Source organism: Odontesthes bonariensis, chromosome 19 (genome assembly GCF_027942865.1).
Source record: "Odontesthes bonariensis isolate fOdoBon6 chromosome 19, fOdoBon6.hap1, whole genome shotgun sequence".
In the NCBI taxonomy this organism is placed as follows: domain Eukaryota; kingdom Metazoa; phylum Chordata; class Actinopteri; order Atheriniformes; family Atherinopsidae; genus Odontesthes; species Odontesthes bonariensis.
In genome coordinates, this window is record NC_134524.1 from 27,595,995 (window position 1) to 27,616,966 (window position 20,972).

Genomic DNA, 20,972 nt, shown 5'->3' on the forward strand with positions numbered 1-20,972 from the left:
ACCACGGGGCTTTAGGGCCTGACCACGAGGCTTTAGGGCCTGACCACGAGGCTTTAGGGCCTGACCATGACCACGAGGCTTTAGGGCCTGACCATGACCAAGAGGCCATAGGGCCTGACCATGACCAAGAGGCCATAGGGCCTGACCATGACCAAGAGGCCATAGGGCCTGACCATGACCAAGAGGCCATAGGGCCTGACCATGACCAAGAGGCCATAGGGCCTGACCATGACCAAGAGGCCACAGGGCCTGACCACGAGGCCTTAGGGCCTGACCACGAGGCCTTAGGGCCTGACCACGAGGCCACAGGGCCTGACCACGAGGCTTTAGGGCCTGACCACGGGGCTTTAGGGCCTGACCACGAGGCCACAGGGCCTGACCACGAGGCCACAGGGCCTGACCAAGAGGCCTTAGGGCCTGACCACGACCAAGAGGCTTTAGGGCCTGACCACGACCAAGAGGCTTTAGGGCCTGACCAAGAGGCTTTAGGGCCTGACCAAGAGGCTTTAGGGCCTGACCAAGAGGCTTTAGGGCCTGACCAAGAGGCCACAGGGCCTGACCATAAGGCCACAGGGCCTGACCATAAGGCGGCAGAGCCCGACATGGACTCACCGGTTCGAGCCCCTCCCTCCCACCCCCAGACTTTGGGGATGTCTGGGATCCATCCCTTAATGGGGGGGCTCCCCCCCCGTCGGAGGTCCGTCCGACCGTGGGACGGTCTCCGCCTCCTGCTGCCACGCCACGGGATGTCTGGCCGCCCGCCAGACCACCACCTCCTGCTGCCACGCCACGGGATGTCTGGCCGCCCGCCAGACCACCGCTTCCTGCTGCCACGCCACGGGATGTCTGGCCGCCCGCCAGACCACCGCTTCCTGCTGCCACGCCACGGGATGTCTGGCCGCCCGCCAGACCACCGCTTCCTGCTGCCACGTCATCGGGGGTCCGGGCGTCCGCCGGATCACCGCCTGCTGCCACGCCGACGGAAGTCTGGGCGTCCGCCAGACCACCGCCGTCTCCTGCCGCCACGCCGACGGAAGTCTGGGCGTCCGCCAGACCACCGCCGTCTCCTGCCGCCACGCCGACGGAAGTCTGGGCGTCCGCCAGACCACCGCCGTCTCCTGCCGCCACGCCGTCTGCGGTCTGGGCGTCCGCCAGCCCACCGCCTGTTCCGGCTACGCCGTCTGCGGTCTGGGCGTCCGCCAGACCACCGCCTGTTCCGGCTACGCCGTCTGCGGTCTGGGCGTCCGCCAGACCACCGCCTGTTCCGGCTACGCCGTCTGCGGTCTGGGCGTCCGCCAGACCACCGCCTGTTCCGGCTACGCCGTCTGCGGTCTGGGCGTCCGCCAGACCACCGCCTGTTCCGGCTACGCCGTCTGCGGTCTGGGCGTCCGCCAGACCACTGCCTCCTGCTGCCCGAAGCCGGTACCACGCCCGTTTCTGGTTCCCCGACCGGCTTCGAGCCCCTCCCTCCCACCCTTGGACTTTTGTGGGATGTCTGGAATCCACCCCTTGAGGGGGGGGCTCTGTCACGCCCAGAGACTCATGTTTTTGGTTTTCATGTTTAGGTTATGTTTGTTTTCAGTCCATCTTTAGTTTTTGTCATGCTTTAGTTTCCCTGCACTCTGTTTATTAGTTCACTCACTTCACCTGTGTTTTTTCCCTCAGCTGCACTCACTCCCCAATCACTCTCACTCCCTATTTAGTTTCCTGCCTCCCCTTTCAGTTTTGCCGGATCTTTGTTGTTCCTGTTACTGTTAGATGTGATGCCACGTTTCCACGCCACATATTCGTCAAAGCTAAGTATTTATTCCATGCCATGTCCTTGTTCTTTTGTTTTGTTTATAGCTTCGTTTTTCTCCGGCTCTGCCGCGTTTTATGTTGATACTTTGTTTTTTTGTTAATAAATCACCCTTTTCTTTGAAAGTCCGCATCCGTGTCCTCCCCTTCTACACCACACCTGACATAGTCTACCTTTTTGAGGTGGGTATACTGTATAGTTGGCCAGTCATAGGCCCGTGGTACCAAACTAGGGGTCGGGACTCGGGACCAATAGTAGCCCCTTAATGCACGCCGTACCTCCAGTGGCGCGCTGTAATAGTCATTGAAAAGTTAAGTACCATAGTACTACAATACTATGACATAACACAGGGCTTTTAATAATGCACTACGACTTGGTCATTGCCATTCTGGTAACAGCACATTTATAATGCTGTCTTAACGTGTTAAGGGACAAACATGTTTTTGGGGCCGCAGCTTTGCACTTACCTGCCCCTTGCATGCATGAGGGACAGGATGAGGGACATCATAAACTCACTTTGATTGTGTGGACTGTGTGCTGTGTATCTCAGTGGCAATGGGACTCCCTGTGGCACTTAATCTTTGTACTCATCCCTCATAGAGCGAGACCTGACAGAGTGATTGTTTTAAAGCAGCAGAACACCATCACATCTTGAGAGAGGTTGTCATATATATTCAATTCAATTCAAAAATACTTTATTTATCCCAGAGGGAAATTAAATGTTGATGTAGCTCAATTAAATCAAGGAGTTATTATAGATGCTGATGGCTGTGGGCAGGAATGATTTCCTGTAGCGGTCCGTTTTGCATCCAAACTGAAGAAGCCTTTGACTGAAGAGACTCTGTTTTCCGATAACAGTCTCATGGAGAGGATGTTCAGGGTTGTCCATAATTCTCTTGATTTTATGCAAAATCCTTCTTTGCATTATTGTCTCCAGAGGTTCCACAGTCGTCCCCAGAACAGAACCAGCCTTCCTTATCAGGTTGTTGAGTCTTTTTAGGTCCCTGGTTCTGATGCTGCTGCCCCAACAGATGACGCAAGAGGAAATGACACTCTCAACAACAGACTTGTAGAATATCTGCAACATCTTGTTGCAAACCTTGAAGGACCTTAGCTTCCTCAAGAAGTACAGTCTGCTCTGTCCTTTCTTGTAGATGGCTTCACTGTTGTGTCTCCAGTCCAGTCTGTTGTCCAGATGAACACCAAGGTATTTATATTCCTCAACCACCTCCAATTCTTCTCCCATGATGGAAACAGGGTTTGATCTGACCCTGTTTCTCCTGAAATCTACAATCATCTCCTTTGTTTTGTTAACATTCAAGATGAGATGATTGTTCCCACACCATGCCACAAAGCGGTCCACCAGCTCTCTGTACTCAGCTTCTTGTCCATCTCTGATACACCCGACAACTGCAGAGTCATCTGAATATTTCTGTAGATGACAGGAGTCTGACTTGTACTGGAAGTCTGAAGTGTACAGAGTGAAAAGGAATGGTGAGAGTACAGTCCCCTGTGGTGCTCCTGTGCTGCTGATCACCTGGTTAGACACACAATTCTTTAGTCTGACAAACTGTGGTCTGTTTGTAAGGTAGTCATTAATCCAGGTGATTGTTGAGGCCTCCACCTGAGTCTTCTGGAGTTTCAGACGAAGCAGATCAGGCTGGATTGTGTTAAATGCACTGGAGAAATCAAAGAACATGATCCTCACAGTGCTGCCTGCTTTGTCCAGATGACAGTGGGTTTGTTGAAGCAGGTGTATGATAGCGTCTTCAACTCCAACTCCATGGCGATAAGCAAACTGCAGGGGGTCCTGATATGTGCTGGTTTGCTTACACAGGTGGGTCAACAGGAGTCTCTCCAGGACCTTCATGATGTGGGATGTCAGGGCAACAGGTCTGTAGTCATTGATGTCTGAAGGGTGAGTTTTCTTTGGTACCGGAACCAGACAGGATGTCTTCCACAACAGTGGTACCTTCTCTTGGGTCAAGCTAAGGTTGAAAAGGTGTTGCAGAATCCCACAGAGCTGCTCTGCACAGGCCTTCAGGACTCGGGGGCTGACACCATCTGGACCTGCAGCCTTGTTCCGGTTCAGTCTCTCCAACTGCCTTTTCACCTGACTTCTAGAAACAGAAAAGTGGGAGGGGGAGGCAAAGGGGACAGCAGCATCTCCTGATTGGGTTGAAGACAAACTAGTGGAAGCAGAAGAATCCATGACTGAGGTGGAGGTGGAGATGTTACAGGAAAGCTGTGGGTCAGAGGAGGGTGGGATGTCTCTTTGGCTGGGAACAGGAGGGGAGGATGGTGAGCTTGTTCCTGAACTGAACCTGTTGAAGAATGTGTTCAGCTCATTTGCTCTGTCCAGACTTCCATCCATCCGATCCTCCCTCTGCTTGAGGCCTGTGATCTTCTTCATTCCTGACCACACATCTCTGATATTGTTCCTCTGCAGTTTACTCTCAAGCTTCTTTCTATACACCTCCTTGCTCTCTCTGATCTTGACTTTGAGCTGCTTCTGTATACTCCTCAGTAACTCCCTGTCTCGCTCCCTAAAGGCTCTTTTTTTCCTGTTCAATAGTTCCTTTAGCTCACTGGTGATCCAGGGTTTGTTATTAGGGAAGCATCTCACTGTTCTGGTGGGGATGGTGTTGTCCACACAGAAGTTTATATAGTCAGTCACACACTCAGTCATGGCATTAATGTCCTCTCCATGTGGCTTACAAAGAGAAATCCAATCGGTTGCATCAAAACAACCCTGTAAGGCTTCTTCAGCTTCATGTGACCACTTTCTAACAGTCCTTTTTGTGACAGGTAGTCTCTGGACAAGGGGTTTATATGCTGAACAGAGAAAAACAAGGTTGTGATCTGATTTACCCAGGGGAGGTCTTGATTTGGAAATGTATGAATCCTTGACATTTGTGTAAAACAAATCCAATGTCTTGTTTTCTCTGGTAGAGCAGCTGACAAACTGTTGAAAAGTTGGCAGTGTAGCAGAGAGTGAGGCATGATTAAAATCACCAGATATTGCCACAAAAGAATTGGGGTGTTGTGTCTGTATCTGAGCAACAACGGAACTGATGACATCACATGCAGTGTCGGCAACAGCTGAGGGTGGAATGTAAACAGCCACCAAAACAACACTGGTGAACTCTGTTGGCAAATAATATGGACGAAAACTTACTGCCAATAGTTCAATGTCAGGACTGCAGAGACGACTCTTCACAGTAACATGTCCTGGGTGACACCATCTGTTGTTGACAAGCACTGCCAATCCACCCCCTTTCCTTTTCCTGCTACTCTTTAAATCTCGATCTGCTCGTACAGTCAGGAAGCCCGGCAGAGAGACGCTGGAGTCGGGGATATGATCCTGCAGCCATGTCTCAGTAAAACACATAATGCTACATTCCCGATATTCTTGCTGAGTCCTTGTCAAGGCTATAAGTTCATCCAACTTGTTAGCTAACGATCTTACATTGCCCATGATGACGGATGGCAGAGATGGTTTGAACTTCTTCTTTCTTTCTCTCCTCTTTGCTCCTGCTCTGCATCCACGACGCCTCCATTTCAATTCCAGTGGGATTTCTGGCTTCAGTTGTCGAATTATTTCTGCTTTTCCAATGTTAATCAGCTGCTCCCTGTTGTAAACAACCTTGTTGCTATGGTTATGCATCATAACAAAAGAGTAAAATATGCAAAAGTATTGGGAAAAATCAATCCAGCTGCACAGCATCCAAGGCAGGAAGGAACAGTTGTCCAAAAAATGCAATTTCTTCCAAGAAAAAACAGGAATGAAATTTAGAAAAAAGAATAAATCTCAATGTGAGGTACAGAGCTACTCCAACGTGCTGCCACCCTCAGCAGCGCATTCTAGAACAATCTATATATATAATAATATATAACAATATATATACATACACAAGGGCTGTCAGAATTAATTAATTGTAATATATATATATGTGTATTACATTCATTTATATATGTAATATACATAAAAAAAATATATATATACACACATCCATTTTAGTTTTCCACCTTCCACTCCTATAGGGGGCGCTGTTGTGCGTTAGAGAATCACCGCTTTCAACTAATACAAAGAAGAAGAGTTTCTATGGGACGTTATTGTCAAAACACTGATAGTGAATCCCTGAAGTCGAGTTCCGGGGGCGTTGCCTAGTGGCAGAGCGTCACACGAAACACATAAAATGCTGGGCGTGTACAATGACGTAGGCACAACCCATGCGTCGGAGGTAGGCCTAAATACACCTGTCTGCATCAAATTTTTCAAACCAACGATGGCGGGACACCTTGAGGACTTGTTTTTGTTGCTGGCTGTTTGTTCGGTCACGCAAGTGTACGGGGTGTGGATGGTCACAACGTGGGATGCCGCCGAAGAACATATGCGGAGAATACAAGAGCACATCTTGCAAAATGTCTCGAACTTGTCCTCACCTGTCGCTGTTGTTCTGATCAGCTGTCCATCCTGTCTTTTAAACTCCTCATGTCACGCCACGCCCACGTCCATCCCGCGTCAATTGCTTTCACATCAAATTCGGCTCGGCAAAAAGACTAGGGTCCGACGTGGGTCGAATGGCGAATCGAGTTGACACCCCAGCCCGGATCGTCAGTGTGAAAGGAACAGCGGACAGACACACTAAATTCGCGAATTAAACGTGGGTTCTTCCTCAGTGTGAAAGGGGCTAATACAAGCCAGCCAGCTAAGCGAGTGAGCTACGCTGGCGCTTCTGCATGCCAAGAGGTTCAGGCTAGTATCTTTCCAGAAAGTTGAATTTCTTGAGAATAAAGTGACTGTTTGACAGGGTCTGTCGCCCCGAGCAGCTCGGGCCTTTGTGCAGTTATTGGCTCGGGAACTGTCCTGCCAAGCCCACCAAGAGAGAATGCAGCAGTCAGGGCAGGGTTTGATATAACTATCATATAGCGCAGTTTGAATGGCTTAACGTGATTGGCTTATGAGTAAATGGTCTGCCACGTTGGGTGCGTTCTTATGATTGGCTGAAACAAGGAAGATATCTGATTGGTTGCAGATCATTCCGTGTTAAAAAAGACATTTGTGGGTTGAAGCAAGTTGTTGCGGTTTTCAGGAGGTGGTGTGGTTCAACCTTTTCTTTCAGCAGATGGCACCAGTGATCTGCTGAAAGGGCTGAGCCATCCATCAAATCACACGCACCTGTCATCCATTATCCCTCATCTGGCTAGAGCATGCTGCCAGTCCTTCAGCGCCTGAGTGTTAGCCATTCGTGGTAAACTTCAAGCCTCCAAGTTTGAGTCCTTGTAATTCCTATGAAAATTCTTGTATCTATTTACCAGTGTATTTTGCCTTCAAGGAAACTCCCGTACCAAGCCTGATCCTGCCTGGCCACTAGTGTGGTGAAGACTTGGGATGGCAGCTGAAGCCTCTTGAAGCTTCCACAGGGTTCATCTGATTGTAGAGATGGGACCAAGTCACACATGTGCAAGTCTCAAGTAAGTCTCAAGTCTTAGCTTTCAAGTCTCAAGTAAGTCCCAAGTAATTCTTTCTTGGTCAAGTCAAGTCAAGTCAAGTCCTGTAATAGGTCAAGTCAAGTCAAAGTCAAGTCACCTTATTATTGCAATTTTACCTCCAGAATCTGATCTTAATAAAGGGAAAAGACAAGATATAAGTAAATGTCAGTAAACATCATTGGCCAATGTGTCCAACCTGTCCACCCCGTATCATATCAAGCTAACGTTAGCTAACTACCGACTAGGCTAACAGGATAATATTAGCTAATTTTAACAAGCACTTACTGGTCAGAATGGATGAACAAAGTTCGAAGTTGTCATCTGGCTGTCCGAGATGTTGATGCCGCATGTCTTGCACTGTGCTGTTCGTCTTTTGCCGTCAAAATAGTAATTACGAAAGTCGAAGACAATGACTCTCGGTGCCCCTCCCGCTGACATGTTGATGCGTATCTGATATGAGTTTATTCTTTCCAATAAACACTTAAGGTATGTAGAGAGGGAATGACTGATTGACAGGGTAGTGGTCCAATCATGACGCCATTCTCAGCCTGCGCTCCTAATCGATATTATTTTTTCAATTAATTTATTAATTTTATATTCAAACTGAAAACATGAACTGAATAACACTCAAGTCATTCAAGTCATCGTTCTCAAGTCAAGTCAAGTGCCGAGTGTCAAGTCTTTTATTTTTTGTCAAGTCATGTCACAAGTCATCAAAACAGCGACTCGAGTCGACTCAAGTGACACAAGTCACAGTGACTTGAGTCCCCTTCTCTGTCTGATTGTGCCACACAGAACAGTGACATCTGATGGTGCACTGCAAGTATGATCTGCTTCAACCAGCCTCCTTGTCCTTGTTATACTTTAATATGTACAAAATAAAAAGCGTAAAACAAAAAAATTTGTGATTTATGTGAGAAGTGCTTGTGTTACATTGTGAATAATAAGTATAAAGTGAGAGGGGGGTGTGCTTATGAAACAGGGCCAAGCTAAAATGACTGCATGGGATACATTTCACAGATTTTTATTTAAAAACAGGATTTTCTCAACTGTGCTGGGTTTCGTCTTTGGCTGACGACTTCGCCAGCCTTGGAGAAAATCCTCTCAAAGGGCACAGAAGAAGCTGGTGTGCACAAAAAGTTCATTGCCAGCTTGTAAAGGTGTGGGTATAACACCATGTGGGTGACCCAGTACCTCAGCACATGTGCAAAACACATTATGTGCCGAAGATGCAGTAGATTAGCACATGCAACCATGTTGGCAGCACAGTCTGTGACCAGGGCTGTCACCTGGAGGAAAGATTACAACATGTTCACAAATCAGGTACATCAGTTAGCAGTAGACAATCTTGTCTTTTATTGGTCCATCACCTTCCCTTAATGTCGCACTCTTCCATGAGGAGATGTTTGGCCTCAGCCAAGTGAGCTGCAGTTTGGGTTTGGGGAAACTTTTGAACCCCCAAGACCACAGAGGACAGCTCCACCTACAATGTGCAAAATCAAAGTGAGAGACATGAACCACAGCAACACACAAAGTAGCAGGCACTTACCTCCTAAGTAATAAAATGGTAGGTTACAGCCAAGTAGGCGTCCATGTTAATGGACGTCCACATGTCTGCTGTCAGGCTGACAGCAGAGGCCCTGCTCACCAGAGCTCTTGTGAGCTCTGCTAAGGCCTTCTTCTTCGTCGCCTTGTACTTGTCCTCCACCATTGTCCTCAAGGCATTCCTACTAGGAATTATGTAGGTGGGGTCCAAAAGGTTGACAAAGGCCTAAGGGTGACATTAAATGAAATACAGCTCATTAGGTAAACATGCAATGATACTCTAAATCAGGGCTATTCAATTACAAATTCATTTGGGCCAGATTTTAAAACCGAGACCTTAAGCTGGGCCGGACATTTTCAGCGTTCAGTAAGGAGGAGGTAATGCCAAATTTCAAACCAATACAAATGTAATGAAATAACATATGATGTTTATTCATTATTTTTGTAAAACACAGCCGCTTCAAAAAGTGCATAAAAACCCATTTCAAAACTTTTAAATGAACTGAGGTAGTCGCAATACTCTCACTCCTGAAAAAACCCGGGCATTAAAACAAAAAGTGCACATCCATGGTGATGAAATAGTTTTCCCTTTTGAAATGAAATAAATATATCTGATATAAGATCAAATATCTTACTTGAAGGCACAGTATCTTATCCTTATGATGTTCTCTTCACAACAGAGTCAAAAAGAGAGAGAGAAAAAATTCCTTCCTGTAGGTCAGCCAATCATGACATTTAGTAAGTAAAGTAAGTAATTTTTATTTATAGAGCACGTTTAAAACAGTTTCCACTGACCAAAGTGCTGTACATATGATATGGCTAAAAAAATAGAAAAATAAAAGCAAATCAGAACAAGCAAAATATAAAAGCAAACACAAAGAGAGTAAGAAAGACAAATACAGAAATACAATTGACAAATAGACAGCACTAACAAATAAATAGCAACAGAACAGAAGACACTTGAATATAAAGAGAGGAGAGAGATGGAAAGCTAGGAAGCAGGGAAAGCCAGGGAGTATAGGTGGGTCTTGAGCCTTGATTTAAAGGTGGTCACAGAGGGAGACAGTCTAACATCTGGGGGAAGACAATTCCACAGACGTGGGGCTGCTACTGCAAAAGCTCTATCGCCTTTTTGGGTCGAATGCAATGACTGGATGGCCTATCAGTTTAAATTCCATCTGTCAATTATAGCTCATCATCTGAAAGAGAGTTTTTTGCTCCAAAAATCTGGAACAGTCTTCCAGAAGATGTGAGACAGACCTCAACTCTGACAATGTTTAAATCCAGGCTGAAAACAGTTTTATTTAGCTGTGCATATGACACCTGAAAGTATTTTATCTGCACTCTTCACTTTTAAATTAATTAATTAATGATTATTTTTAATGGGTTTTTAAATTTTTAAATTTTTTTATTATTATTATTATTTTTTTTATTTTTTTATTTCTTTTTAATGATTTTATTGCCTTCTTGTGATTTTATGTAGCTGTGAAGCACTTTGAATTGCCTTGCATATGAATTGTGCTCTATAAATAAAATTGCTTTGCCTTGCCTTTATTTACCACAATTTCTGTTGTTAGTTCATGGCTAACTCACTGATCTGGGTGGGGCAAGTGCAAATATTGCAAACAATGATGCCTGTTCATTGTCACCAGGTTGTTTACTGCAAATGTGTAGAGTATACACCACAGACTCAGAGATGTACAGATCTTTTTTTTTAGCCTTTGTGTGGTTTACAGTCTAAAGATTGCCTCTCAGTATACTTCAGTCAAAAATCTGTCCAGGACACTCTTCACTCTGTGATTTCCTACAGGAAGTCATGCAGTTTTCATGCACTACAGACACACACTGTGACTCTGAGGCCCAAAAGGTTTTAAAGGGATAGTTCCCCTCTTTTGACATGAAGCTGTATGACATCCCATATTAGCAATATCATTTATGAACATTGACTTACCCCCCGCTGCGTCCTGTGAGCCGAGTTCCAGCCTCATTTTGGCGTTGACGAAGGTAGTCTGGCTAGTTGGCTGGGGTCCCGAAAATAAAGCGTCTTGCTTCTCAAAACAATATGCGTTCAAAAGAGTAATACATTTGCATCACAAAATCGTCCCTCCAGAAAAAGCTGGACCTCACAATCGCTTGGCGCAATTTTTGCCTCCCTTCATATCAATGCGTACAGCCACCTAGCGATAGCCGCATCTGTTACGGTGTTTACTGCTCGGAAGCAGGGGACTGCTCAGTCTGCACTTTAGTCTGCACAGTTTACACAGCCCGTAGTGATATGAAGGTAGAGAGAACCACTGCAAAGTACCTTATTAAAACCTCATAATAGACAGCATAGATCTACCAGTTGACACCCACTCCAGGGTCGATGCCAACTGCCGAGCCTCTGCTGCATTGGAGGCTTGCTGAGCTTCATGTTGCTGGAGCACTCCCTCCACTCGGGCCAAGCGAGACTGAGGTAACGAGGGGTCTGCTGGGTCGATGTTTGGCCTGATTGTACTGTAACGGGTGTATTTAGGACCCAAAAGCAGCACTCTGGAAATCAGGAACAGTTGGTAATGACTTTTATTTTCATACCAGCAAAACAGGAAATTGGCAAACAGTTCCTTAGCAGCTCGTAGTAAAGGGAAGGGTCTTATGGGAGACGAGGTAGGTGAGGTGTCCAGAGCAAGAAGAGCCAGCTAATGATGCAGAGGAGCTGGGGCCAGGCGGAGGAGTCCAAGCCAGGAGAACATAGAGGCAGAGCATGGGCAGAGCCCGTGGTCGGGGACAGAAGGCAGGTAAGTTCACCGGGAGGAAGGTGAGGAGGGCATGTCGGAGACAGGCAGGGTCGGCAACAAGAGCTCAGGCAGGTCAGGAACGCTGGGAAGTCTTGCATGGATGCAGTATTGAATGCAACAATTTGGCAAAGGCGAGAGTGCTGAAGAGGCTTATATGCAGGGCTGATGAGCTGCAGCTGAACTTGCAGGTGAGTGCAGTTGGGCTGATTAGGTTGGAGTGGCTGGCAGGTGAGTGGAAAATAACTGAGGCAGAGGAGGGAAGACAGGAAGGATGAACTGTCCTCTTATAAGAGAATGGAGGCTTCACCCCTCGGTGGTAGCTCAGATATGGGACTGATTCAGCAGGACTGCAGTCGACTCCTTCATTGGAGTCACTGCCCACTGGATTGAGCCAGATAGCCTCTGAAGACTGTTGCTCTGGCTTGCAAAAGACTGAAAGGGGCACATACTTATGACAAGCTAGCCAATGCTCTTAATGGCATTCATACAGAGCACAATATTCGTGAAAAGATTGTGAGTACCACAACAGATAATGCGTCAAACTTTATTAAGACTTTCAGGATTTTTGTGTGTGAAGATGAAGGAAGTTTTACTGAAGAGGAGAGGGAAATTGTAGAGGATGATCCAGAGGAGGAGATAGAGGGTGTTGATGTTGAAACTTTGATGGAGGAAGAAGATGAGTTTTCAGAATATCAACTTCTGAATCATCAATGTTTTGCCTGTCATCTTCTGAATTTGATTGCAACAATGGATGCAAAAAAAAGCCGAATCAAATGCTGTGTGCAAAAAGATGTCTCGCGCAGCATTTGCCAAATGCTCAGGTCTTTGGAATAAGAGTGCCCGCTCATCTACCGCTTCAGAGGTCATTGAAAAGGAGTGCAAGCTGCAACTCATCCGCCCAGTTGACACCAGGTGGAACTCTCTCTTCCTTGCAGTTGAGCATATTGAACATTGAACATATTATCTGAAATGTACAAAACAAGCTGAATGTCCAATGACTTGTGTTAAAACACTGCCTATATCTAGGTGCGTGACATTTTCCTCATATCTCTTGCTGACGTTCTGGATATTCTTACACTGTGTATTGCAGGTTCTGCCCTGCAGAACTTGCTTTCTTGACAGAATAGCATCAAACATAAAACCCGTGTCCAAGGCACTCAACATATTGCAAGCAGAGGTGGATGTCCACATGGGGTGACTGGTACCGACTATAACCGTACTGACTGTGAAGCTGGATCGCCTCCAAACATCATCCAAGCTCTGCCAGCCACTATTCTCTGCCCTTCAAGAAGGAATACAGCGGCAGTTTGGAGGCATGCTTACTGACCCTGAGATCATTGCTACTACAATTTTACTTCCAAAGTTTTGCACATCGTGGACAAGCAACGAGGACTTGCTAAAGTTGGGTAAGTCAAGTAAGTAAGTAAGTAAGTTAATAGTTATTTCATTGATCCTGCCAGTTAATCCAAAAATATGTCAGTTACTAGCAGACTATAGGAAATATAGGAAATTCCACAGCCATAGTTATTATGGTGTTTGCAAAGTTGGTGAGAAATAAAATAGTCTTCATAAAGGCTTCATGGTTCCTGTATTCTGTGTTTGGGTTGTTTCTGATTAGGCATGCACTACATCAACTACAAAACAGCTGGATGCCTACCTGGCCAACTGGGCCACCGCCATGGAAACTCTGAAGTCAGTACCCACAGTTATGAATATGTTCCTCAAGCTTAACACATTTGCGACATGCAAAATAATTTTTAGTACGGCAGGGCCCAGTTTTCTGCTAAAAGAGGCAGGCTGGGGTCAAAAAACTTTGAGAATCAGCTCTTGCTGAAATGGAACAGTAAACACTGGTGTTCCTCTGTGGATCAGGGCGTCTGATGGCACTTATACTCCGATGTTTCACTAGTTTTTGTCATGATCATATGTAGCTGTTGTTTCTGAATTCTAGTTAGGGCTGGGCAGGCCTTCTGGAAGTCTGGGGCAGAGACTTGATTGTTCCTGCTACCACACCTGTTCCTCGTCTATCCTCATGAGACGCTTATAGGAGCTGCAGGAACAACCAGTCTTCGCAAGATTGTTCTCTCAACTGTGGTAATTACGCCCTCTTCATGTTCTTAGTGAATTGTTAATTCTCCCAGCGTTTACTTACCTTGAGTCTGTGTTTTCCAGCACTCACCCATCACGTCCACCCTCCATGTCCGAGCTGCATCTCACCTGTTCCACCTTCCACGATCAGATCTCCAGCCTGTCTGTGCCTCAACCTGCCTGCTCGCCCCGCCGTCCACTCTAAAGGCGGTAGCATGGTTGCCGCGTCTGTCACGGCGGTGTCGCACCGTGACGTCAAAATGACGTTTCAGGCCTGGCGCTTCCCTTGAAAAGACGGCGCAGCGCGTTGTCGTGCACCAGTCGATTTTTGTAACTTGGCGGCGCCGAGCACAACGAACCGGATGGACCGATGTGAGACCAGGCTCAGTGAGGAGGTGCGTTTGTACAGACAGCTGTACGAAACTGCAGTGAAACAGCACAGGGAGCACGTAAACTCCCAAATCTGGTGCACAGAGATTGGCAGAACTTTGGGGAAAGAGGGAGAGTTCTGTAAGAATGTGTGGAAGAAGCTACGGGACAGATACGTGAAGGCAAAGAAGAGGGCAGAGACTCTGTTGATGCCGGGGGCTTCAAACTTTCACCTCTATTAACTGAATTAAAAAATTAAAATGATCCGAAAACTGCAGCAGTATCATTAATTACAGTATTCCTGCTCTTGACAGCGGCATTGTTTTCTTCTCCACTTTCGTGGTTGTAGAGTAGAGGTAACCTTCACGTAGCAGCGCCACCTCTGTGACGGAAAAAATTGCAACTACTGGCGCGCAACGACTTGCGACACTATATAGGGTCCTATGGCGGGCACGAACTCGTGACGTCATCAACACCGCTCGCGCGAGCAGACGCGGCAACCATGCTAGAGCCTTAAGCCGAGTAACACAGCCAGTACCCTCTCCTCCAGCTCAAACCTCTTCTGGATAAAAGTAAGGACAAACATTTTGCCTTATCGTAACATCCCTGGAACCTGGAGACCTCACCTAACCTTCTCCCTCTTCCTGCAGCCTCCCGAGTTCTCCTGGATTCAGTCTCCATCCTACATTCTCTCTGTATTAAATAAATCTTTTTATTTATACATCGTCTGCTCTTGAGTCCTCATATTTTTCAGGCGGCTAGGATCTAGCCGTGACAATTTTGAGTTACTGTTGTGTGTTGTTGATAGTTTTACAAGTAAATAAATGATTGGAAGATACAACGTTTCATGTCTTAATTGATTTAACTTAGTGGTTAATTACCTGGTAGGTAACTTTGCATCCACAGAACTTTTACTTTTGAAAATACTTTAAAGTACATTAGTATTACTTAGTACTTTTAATGTAGTACTTCTATTTTTCAGGGTATTTGTACTTTTACTTAAGTACTAAACCTCAGTACCCCCTCCACCACTGAATGTATGTCATACAATTTGTGTTTTTTAGCCCACGTTTGATATTTGTAAATGGCTTGTGAAGTTTCATGAAGAGAAAAAAATTAAATAAATTGTGCTTTCCTTCATAGTGTACCAACTATGAAGTACAGGTCCCATTTTCTGGATGCAGTGAGAATAAGGGTTAAGAACATGGTGCTTTGGTAAAAGTTTCTGGGGATACAACATCTTAAACAGTTTGTGTTCCACAATCAAAATGTTTTAAATACACACAGACCTTGAGATAACACGGGAAAAAATACAAGGTTTACCATCTGTAGTAATAAAAGAAATAGGTCCCAATGTTTGTCAGCAGACGTCTCCAAATATGAGGAAAATTCCTCATTAAGAACCACGTCTGAATTGCAGTCAGTCCCAAATCGTGACTCTCCACCTAAATTCACAGCCACTGGCCTATTATTTTTCTCCATGAATCCATAAAGTTTTGTATTCTCAAATTCAGCGTCCCCAATGTAACATGTTCTTTGAAATACACAAGCAGTACAGTTTTGTACAAGGTCACCCCTAAAATGTCACGCATCACATCAACCAAGAAGTTCTCAGTTGTGTGAAAATATGCTAATGAATTTAATAAACATGAACTCTTCACACCAAAACTGTAAGGAAGCGATGGATTACAAGCCATTTCTTGACAATGAGCAATGTGGGAGTCTTTGAAGATTCCCCCCCAAAAATTCAGAGAATTCAGTTTAAAAGTCATCATTTTCAGCTAAACAAAGACTTCAGATCAAATAAGCTATGCAAGCAAGGGCGTAAGTTCGCATTGGGACCATGGGGAGAAGTCACAACCAAAGTTTGGGAAAGACAGAGTTGTCCCTACCAATATTTTTGATAATATTCTAATATAACTTTTTTTTTACATAATGCATTAAATACAATATTTTTCACAAACTCATTCATAGTATTAAGCATTTTTAGAGAACTATTTTTCCAATGTGCCATCTCGTCGCAATGTTCAGTGTAACCTGCATTGCAACAAGGTTAGATATTTTGTGTAATCAGGACTTGGCACTGCCACACCCATGAGACAAAGAAAAGCTCAGGAACCACAGACCAACATACAAGAGAAAATATATACAACAAAAACACATCCTAACAGAGGATGGCTTAAACTTTACAAACAGTGAGTAAGAATATAAAGATCTAAGAAGACCTTGCACCTAAGGCAAAGCTGAGAGAAAAGATTTACAGGTCTTAAGCTCAGGGCTCTCAGGCAGAGGTCCTGCCACAGTCACCCCTCCAAACTCAATGCCTTGCAAAGCACAAAAAACACAAACGTACAGGTCAATCAGCATCCTATAGTGGCAGCGACTGACAGGTTTTAGATGTGACAATTTGCACTCTAATTCACATATCGTTCACCTAAGCACCTGTTAAAAATTGTTTAGCACCTTTACCAAACTTTACCAAACTTTTTAATGAAAGTACTTCCAAGATGGAATCTGCGCATAAGGTTACCAACCTCCTTACATGGATGTTTTTGCTGGCTCGTAAAACTGGCACTTGTACATTTTACAGAACGCACCTATGCATGTTGTTGTAGTATTATCTGAAGAACGTTTGCATATTTTTCATCTCTAGCTTCTGGCAGTGTAGGTGTAAAGTTGGCGAATGGGCTGATATATCAGCAAATGTTTGAAGATTGATTTTCTGGGTTATAAACTCTCAACTATGGATAAACAGCTAAAATGAGTTGGAACAGGAAAATATGCCCACAGTAAACTCTTTTTGCAAAGTGTTGTCAAAGTGGATTTGGCATTCTTAAAAATGACTCCACTAATTTGTTCTGCAAAGTATTGTGTAGAAATTATTGCTGGCTGGATCTTCTGAATAGTATTTATGGAAAAAAAAGAGGTCTCTTGTGGTCGATTTTAGTCTTCAAGAGCTGAATATACGGTAGCTCCCCCCATATGAGTCTTCTTTAGGAACAAACTGCTACTGTAGGTGGCTGTGAACATTTGATCATATTCCCTTTGTAGCCAATCAGTACGGTCCTCTCTCTGAAGAGTGTAGAATCTATTGAGGAGCTTTTCATTCAACACAGCGATTTCAGCAAGATGGCACCTTCACAGTTTTCCTTCTTTCTGCCATTTCTGATCTCATGGAACATAGGTGAGTTGTTTTTATAATAAAAGCTGTTTATATCAACATTTCTCTTAAAATAATCTTCAACATTGTTTTGTTCAGAAAAAAATAATTCAGCTTTTTTTGCCATTTCACTTCAGTTGAGACAAATCACTTGAAACAACCAACAACTGTGCATGAGGAGAGAGCCTTTATATCAGCTGATGTTCATGACAACTTGACTCTGCAATGTGTTTATGACAGTATTACTGCAAGATATTACTGGTACAAACAAAAACCGGGACAGAAGCTACAGCTCATTTCTCTAAGCTACCAATTTGAGAAAGATGGCACTTTTTTTGATGAGTTCAAGGACAACCCACGTTTCACACTGAAAAATGAAGCTGGGAAGACACTCTTAACCATTTTAGATGTACAAGTTTCAGACACAGCGACTTACTTCTGTGCAATAGGTAATTCATTTATGTATGAATTTGGGGAGTGGACAACAGTCATTGTGAAGGATTCAGGTTTGAACATCCATGCCTTGGTCCATCAGTCAGAATCTGTGACCATCCAATCAAGAGGCTCTGTGACTCTGAACTGTACAGTACACACTGGGACCTGTGACGGACAACACAATGTTTACTGGTTGAAAGAGTCTGGGGAACCACATCCAGGAAAAATTCACATTCATGAAGGCAGCAGTTATCGTTGTGAGAGAAATCCTGACACGCAAACACAGACCTGTGTTTACAACCTGCTGATGAAGAACTTAAATGTGTCTCATGCTGGGACCTACTACTGTGCTGTTGCTTCCTGTGGACACATACTGTTTGGAAACAGGACCAAGTTCATTTTTGAGAGTAAGCTGTTTTTCTTTGTTTTGTTTTTTAAGGACAGTTATGGTTACTCTCCAGTTAAACTTTGTAAGAAGAAAGAGCAAAGTTGAAAGCTTTTCTGGTGTTTGATTTTGCAGGTGAATTGGACTCTCTGGTTTTCGTTTATTTCTTAATTGGAGCTTTGACATTTACTACCATCCTGAGTTTTTTGCTGGCTTTCTCACTGTACAAGATGCACAAGAGAAAATGCAGCCAAACTTGAGGTAACCCCTATTTTATATAGCTGGAAGCCAAAAATGTAATGATTTCCTGTGGTCCTTTCTCTAAGTAAGCCATTCTGTATGCCACAGAGTCTCAAGTAAGGTTTTCAGCTCAACCAATACCAAACGTAGAGGTGATTATCAGCTGTAGTTAAAATGCTTACTATTCTTTAAATTTAAAAGCATATGCAAATAACTGTTTTGCAGACAGAAATGTTTTATCTTTATTAATCTATATTCTTTTTTACTAGGGTTTCCAAGATGATGACAGTCTCCATTATGCTGCTTTAAGGGGTAAACTTCCCAACAAATCAGGAAGACAGAGGAACAGCGCACCGATTGAATGTGTTTACTCTCATATGAAGCAGTAGTTTGACTTGTTTGACTTGTTTGTTCATCCCTCTTTAGAGATGTTATACCTGTAAAGGATGGAGTTACAGTAGAGTTACAATATCGTCACATATATCAAATAAACCAAATTTGGGGTGTTAATTTGATATATGTGACGATTAATCTGTTTAATGATGAAATAAACTGAGTCTAATTATGAAAAACAATGTGTGTGTGGTTCATTCTCTAACATTGTGACTGTAAGGATTTCATGTTAAACTTCTCATTAGGTGCAGTGGCCTTGCTATATATATTTTTCTGTCACATTAATGTGACCAAGTTTGTAGGTTTTGGAACAACATGAAAAATGTCTCTGAAGTATGTCTCTGAGACAACTCCCCAAACGTATTGCAGTTGTATTGCTGCATTTAGCATAATGTTGGAGGACTATCGGGAAGACAGCCTTAGTCGTACCAGTAAGTCTCACGAGAAAAAAAACTAAACAAAAAAGAATAAACTGTATCACAACAGAGCTTTTATGTGTTGCAATAGTTTTGATAATGTGTTTTGGAATTGCTTGGACTATGAATGAATACTATGAAATTCCTTGATGAATTGAGAAAACAAAGAGGTTAAGTTATGTTGAAAGCAACAGAGTTAGAGTCTACACACGGAGGAGGTTGAAGTGGATGGATGAGCATATAGAATATCCGACTGAATCTCAGAAAACTGTTCTTTTCCCATCTTCCACTAAAAATAAAACAGTGTGTTTTTAAAGTATGATGGCCAGGGTTGTAACAGTACATTTCCTGGTTTGGAACATACGTTGCTGCAGGTGCAGCTAATGATTCCTTGTCAGATGCTGCTTTTACTTGTTTGTACAACAGATTAACCTAATGGTATATAGCAGTATTTCTCAACTCTGGTTCTAAGGGAACACTGCTCTGCATGTTTGAGATGTTCCCCTGCTCCAACACATGTGATTTTATTAAAATGGCTCTCTCAACAGTTTGTCCTCAAGTTCTGCTGATGACTCTTTATTTTGAGCCAGATGTGTTGAAACAAGAAAACATCTAAAACATTCAGGACAGGAGTTTACAATGACAAAGACACGGAACAACTGAGCTATTGCTCTGGCACAATCCAAATCTGCCTAGAGACTGCTTGACAACTGTAGGCATAAGAACTTAGGTCCAGTTGAATATCATCATTATCATTTTTTTTTTTTTGCTGATAGCAGCTTTTTTCTGTAAGATGTGGACTCATACTTATCTGGTCATTGGTAAATCCCCTGCAGTGAGGTATAGCTCATATCAACCTACGCATATAGGTAGCACTACGCCTCTGACTACTGCCCTAACTGCCTCTTGGTGAAATTCAAACAGTACAGGTCTGAGTGAGGTGTGACACTGGTTAATTTGCATTTAAAAGCAACATGAAATCACCATGCTTCCCTCTGTAGGTTAGCTTCTATGTTTTATTTGAATGTAAATTTGCTTTTACAATGAATGCAGATAAAAAAATTACAATTAAAAAATAATATTTTTAAGTTCAGACTTTTGTTCTTATCAATCAATCTTTATTTATATAGCGCATTTCATACCACAGGCAACTCAATGTGCTCTCACATTAGTCTCAGTCAGTGCTGCAGCCACTGAGGTCTCAGCAGGATGTAGAGGTGGTTACACTCCCACACAAATGACTGTAAGCTAGACACCACTAAAACTTCCTAAAATTGAGGCTGAATGGGTTTGCATTTCTATCTATCTATCTATCTATCTATCTATCTATCTATCTATCTATCTATCTATCTATCTATCTATCTATCTATCTATCTATCTATCTATCTATCTATCTATCTATCTATCTATCTCTCTCTATCTATCTCAAATTACAAACAAGTTATAACAACAGATGGAGGAGAAGAAAAGTAGAGATTAAAACAAGTAATATTCAATAAGAATACTGTTTAAGTTCATTTGAACATTTGCATTCTGTTAAATTTGATCAAATTAGATTAATCTCCTTTTGTGGTCATTTCGAACACTTGCTCTTTAGATGTTTGGGTTGTATATGGCTCCTGACCCTACCTCTTCAAGATGAATCAAGAATTCATCATCAAGATTTATTCATTTAGTTTAAAATTCATTTGAAAGGATGGCTGAGATCACTGGGCAGTGCAGTCTCCAGTGTTAGATTCGATTCTTTAATTGAAAGCTCAAGAACAAACAGGAGTAATCTCAAGTGAAATTAAGTCTTTATTTCTGGCAACAAATGAAGTATTTCAGCGCTGGGCTCGGTATGACAGATCTCTCGCAGGAATCCGTCAGA

General features: G+C 43.7%; 1 protein-coding gene across 1 annotated transcript; it reads left to right on the plus strand.

Moving 5' to 3' along the window:
- Positions 1 to 11,523: 11,523 nt before the first annotated feature.
- Positions 11,524 to 18,761, plus strand: LOC142368759 (uncharacterized). Its single transcript, XM_075450935.1, has 4 exons — positions 11,524 to 11,616; positions 13,235 to 13,308; positions 17,348 to 18,075; positions 18,189 to 18,761. Exons 1-4 carry the CDS (start codon positions 11,524 to 11,526, stop codon positions 18,311 to 18,313), a joined length of 1,020 nt encoding a protein of 339 aa, XP_075307050.1. The 3' UTR covers positions 18,314 to 18,761.
- Positions 18,762 to 20,972: the final 2,211 nt, after the last annotated feature.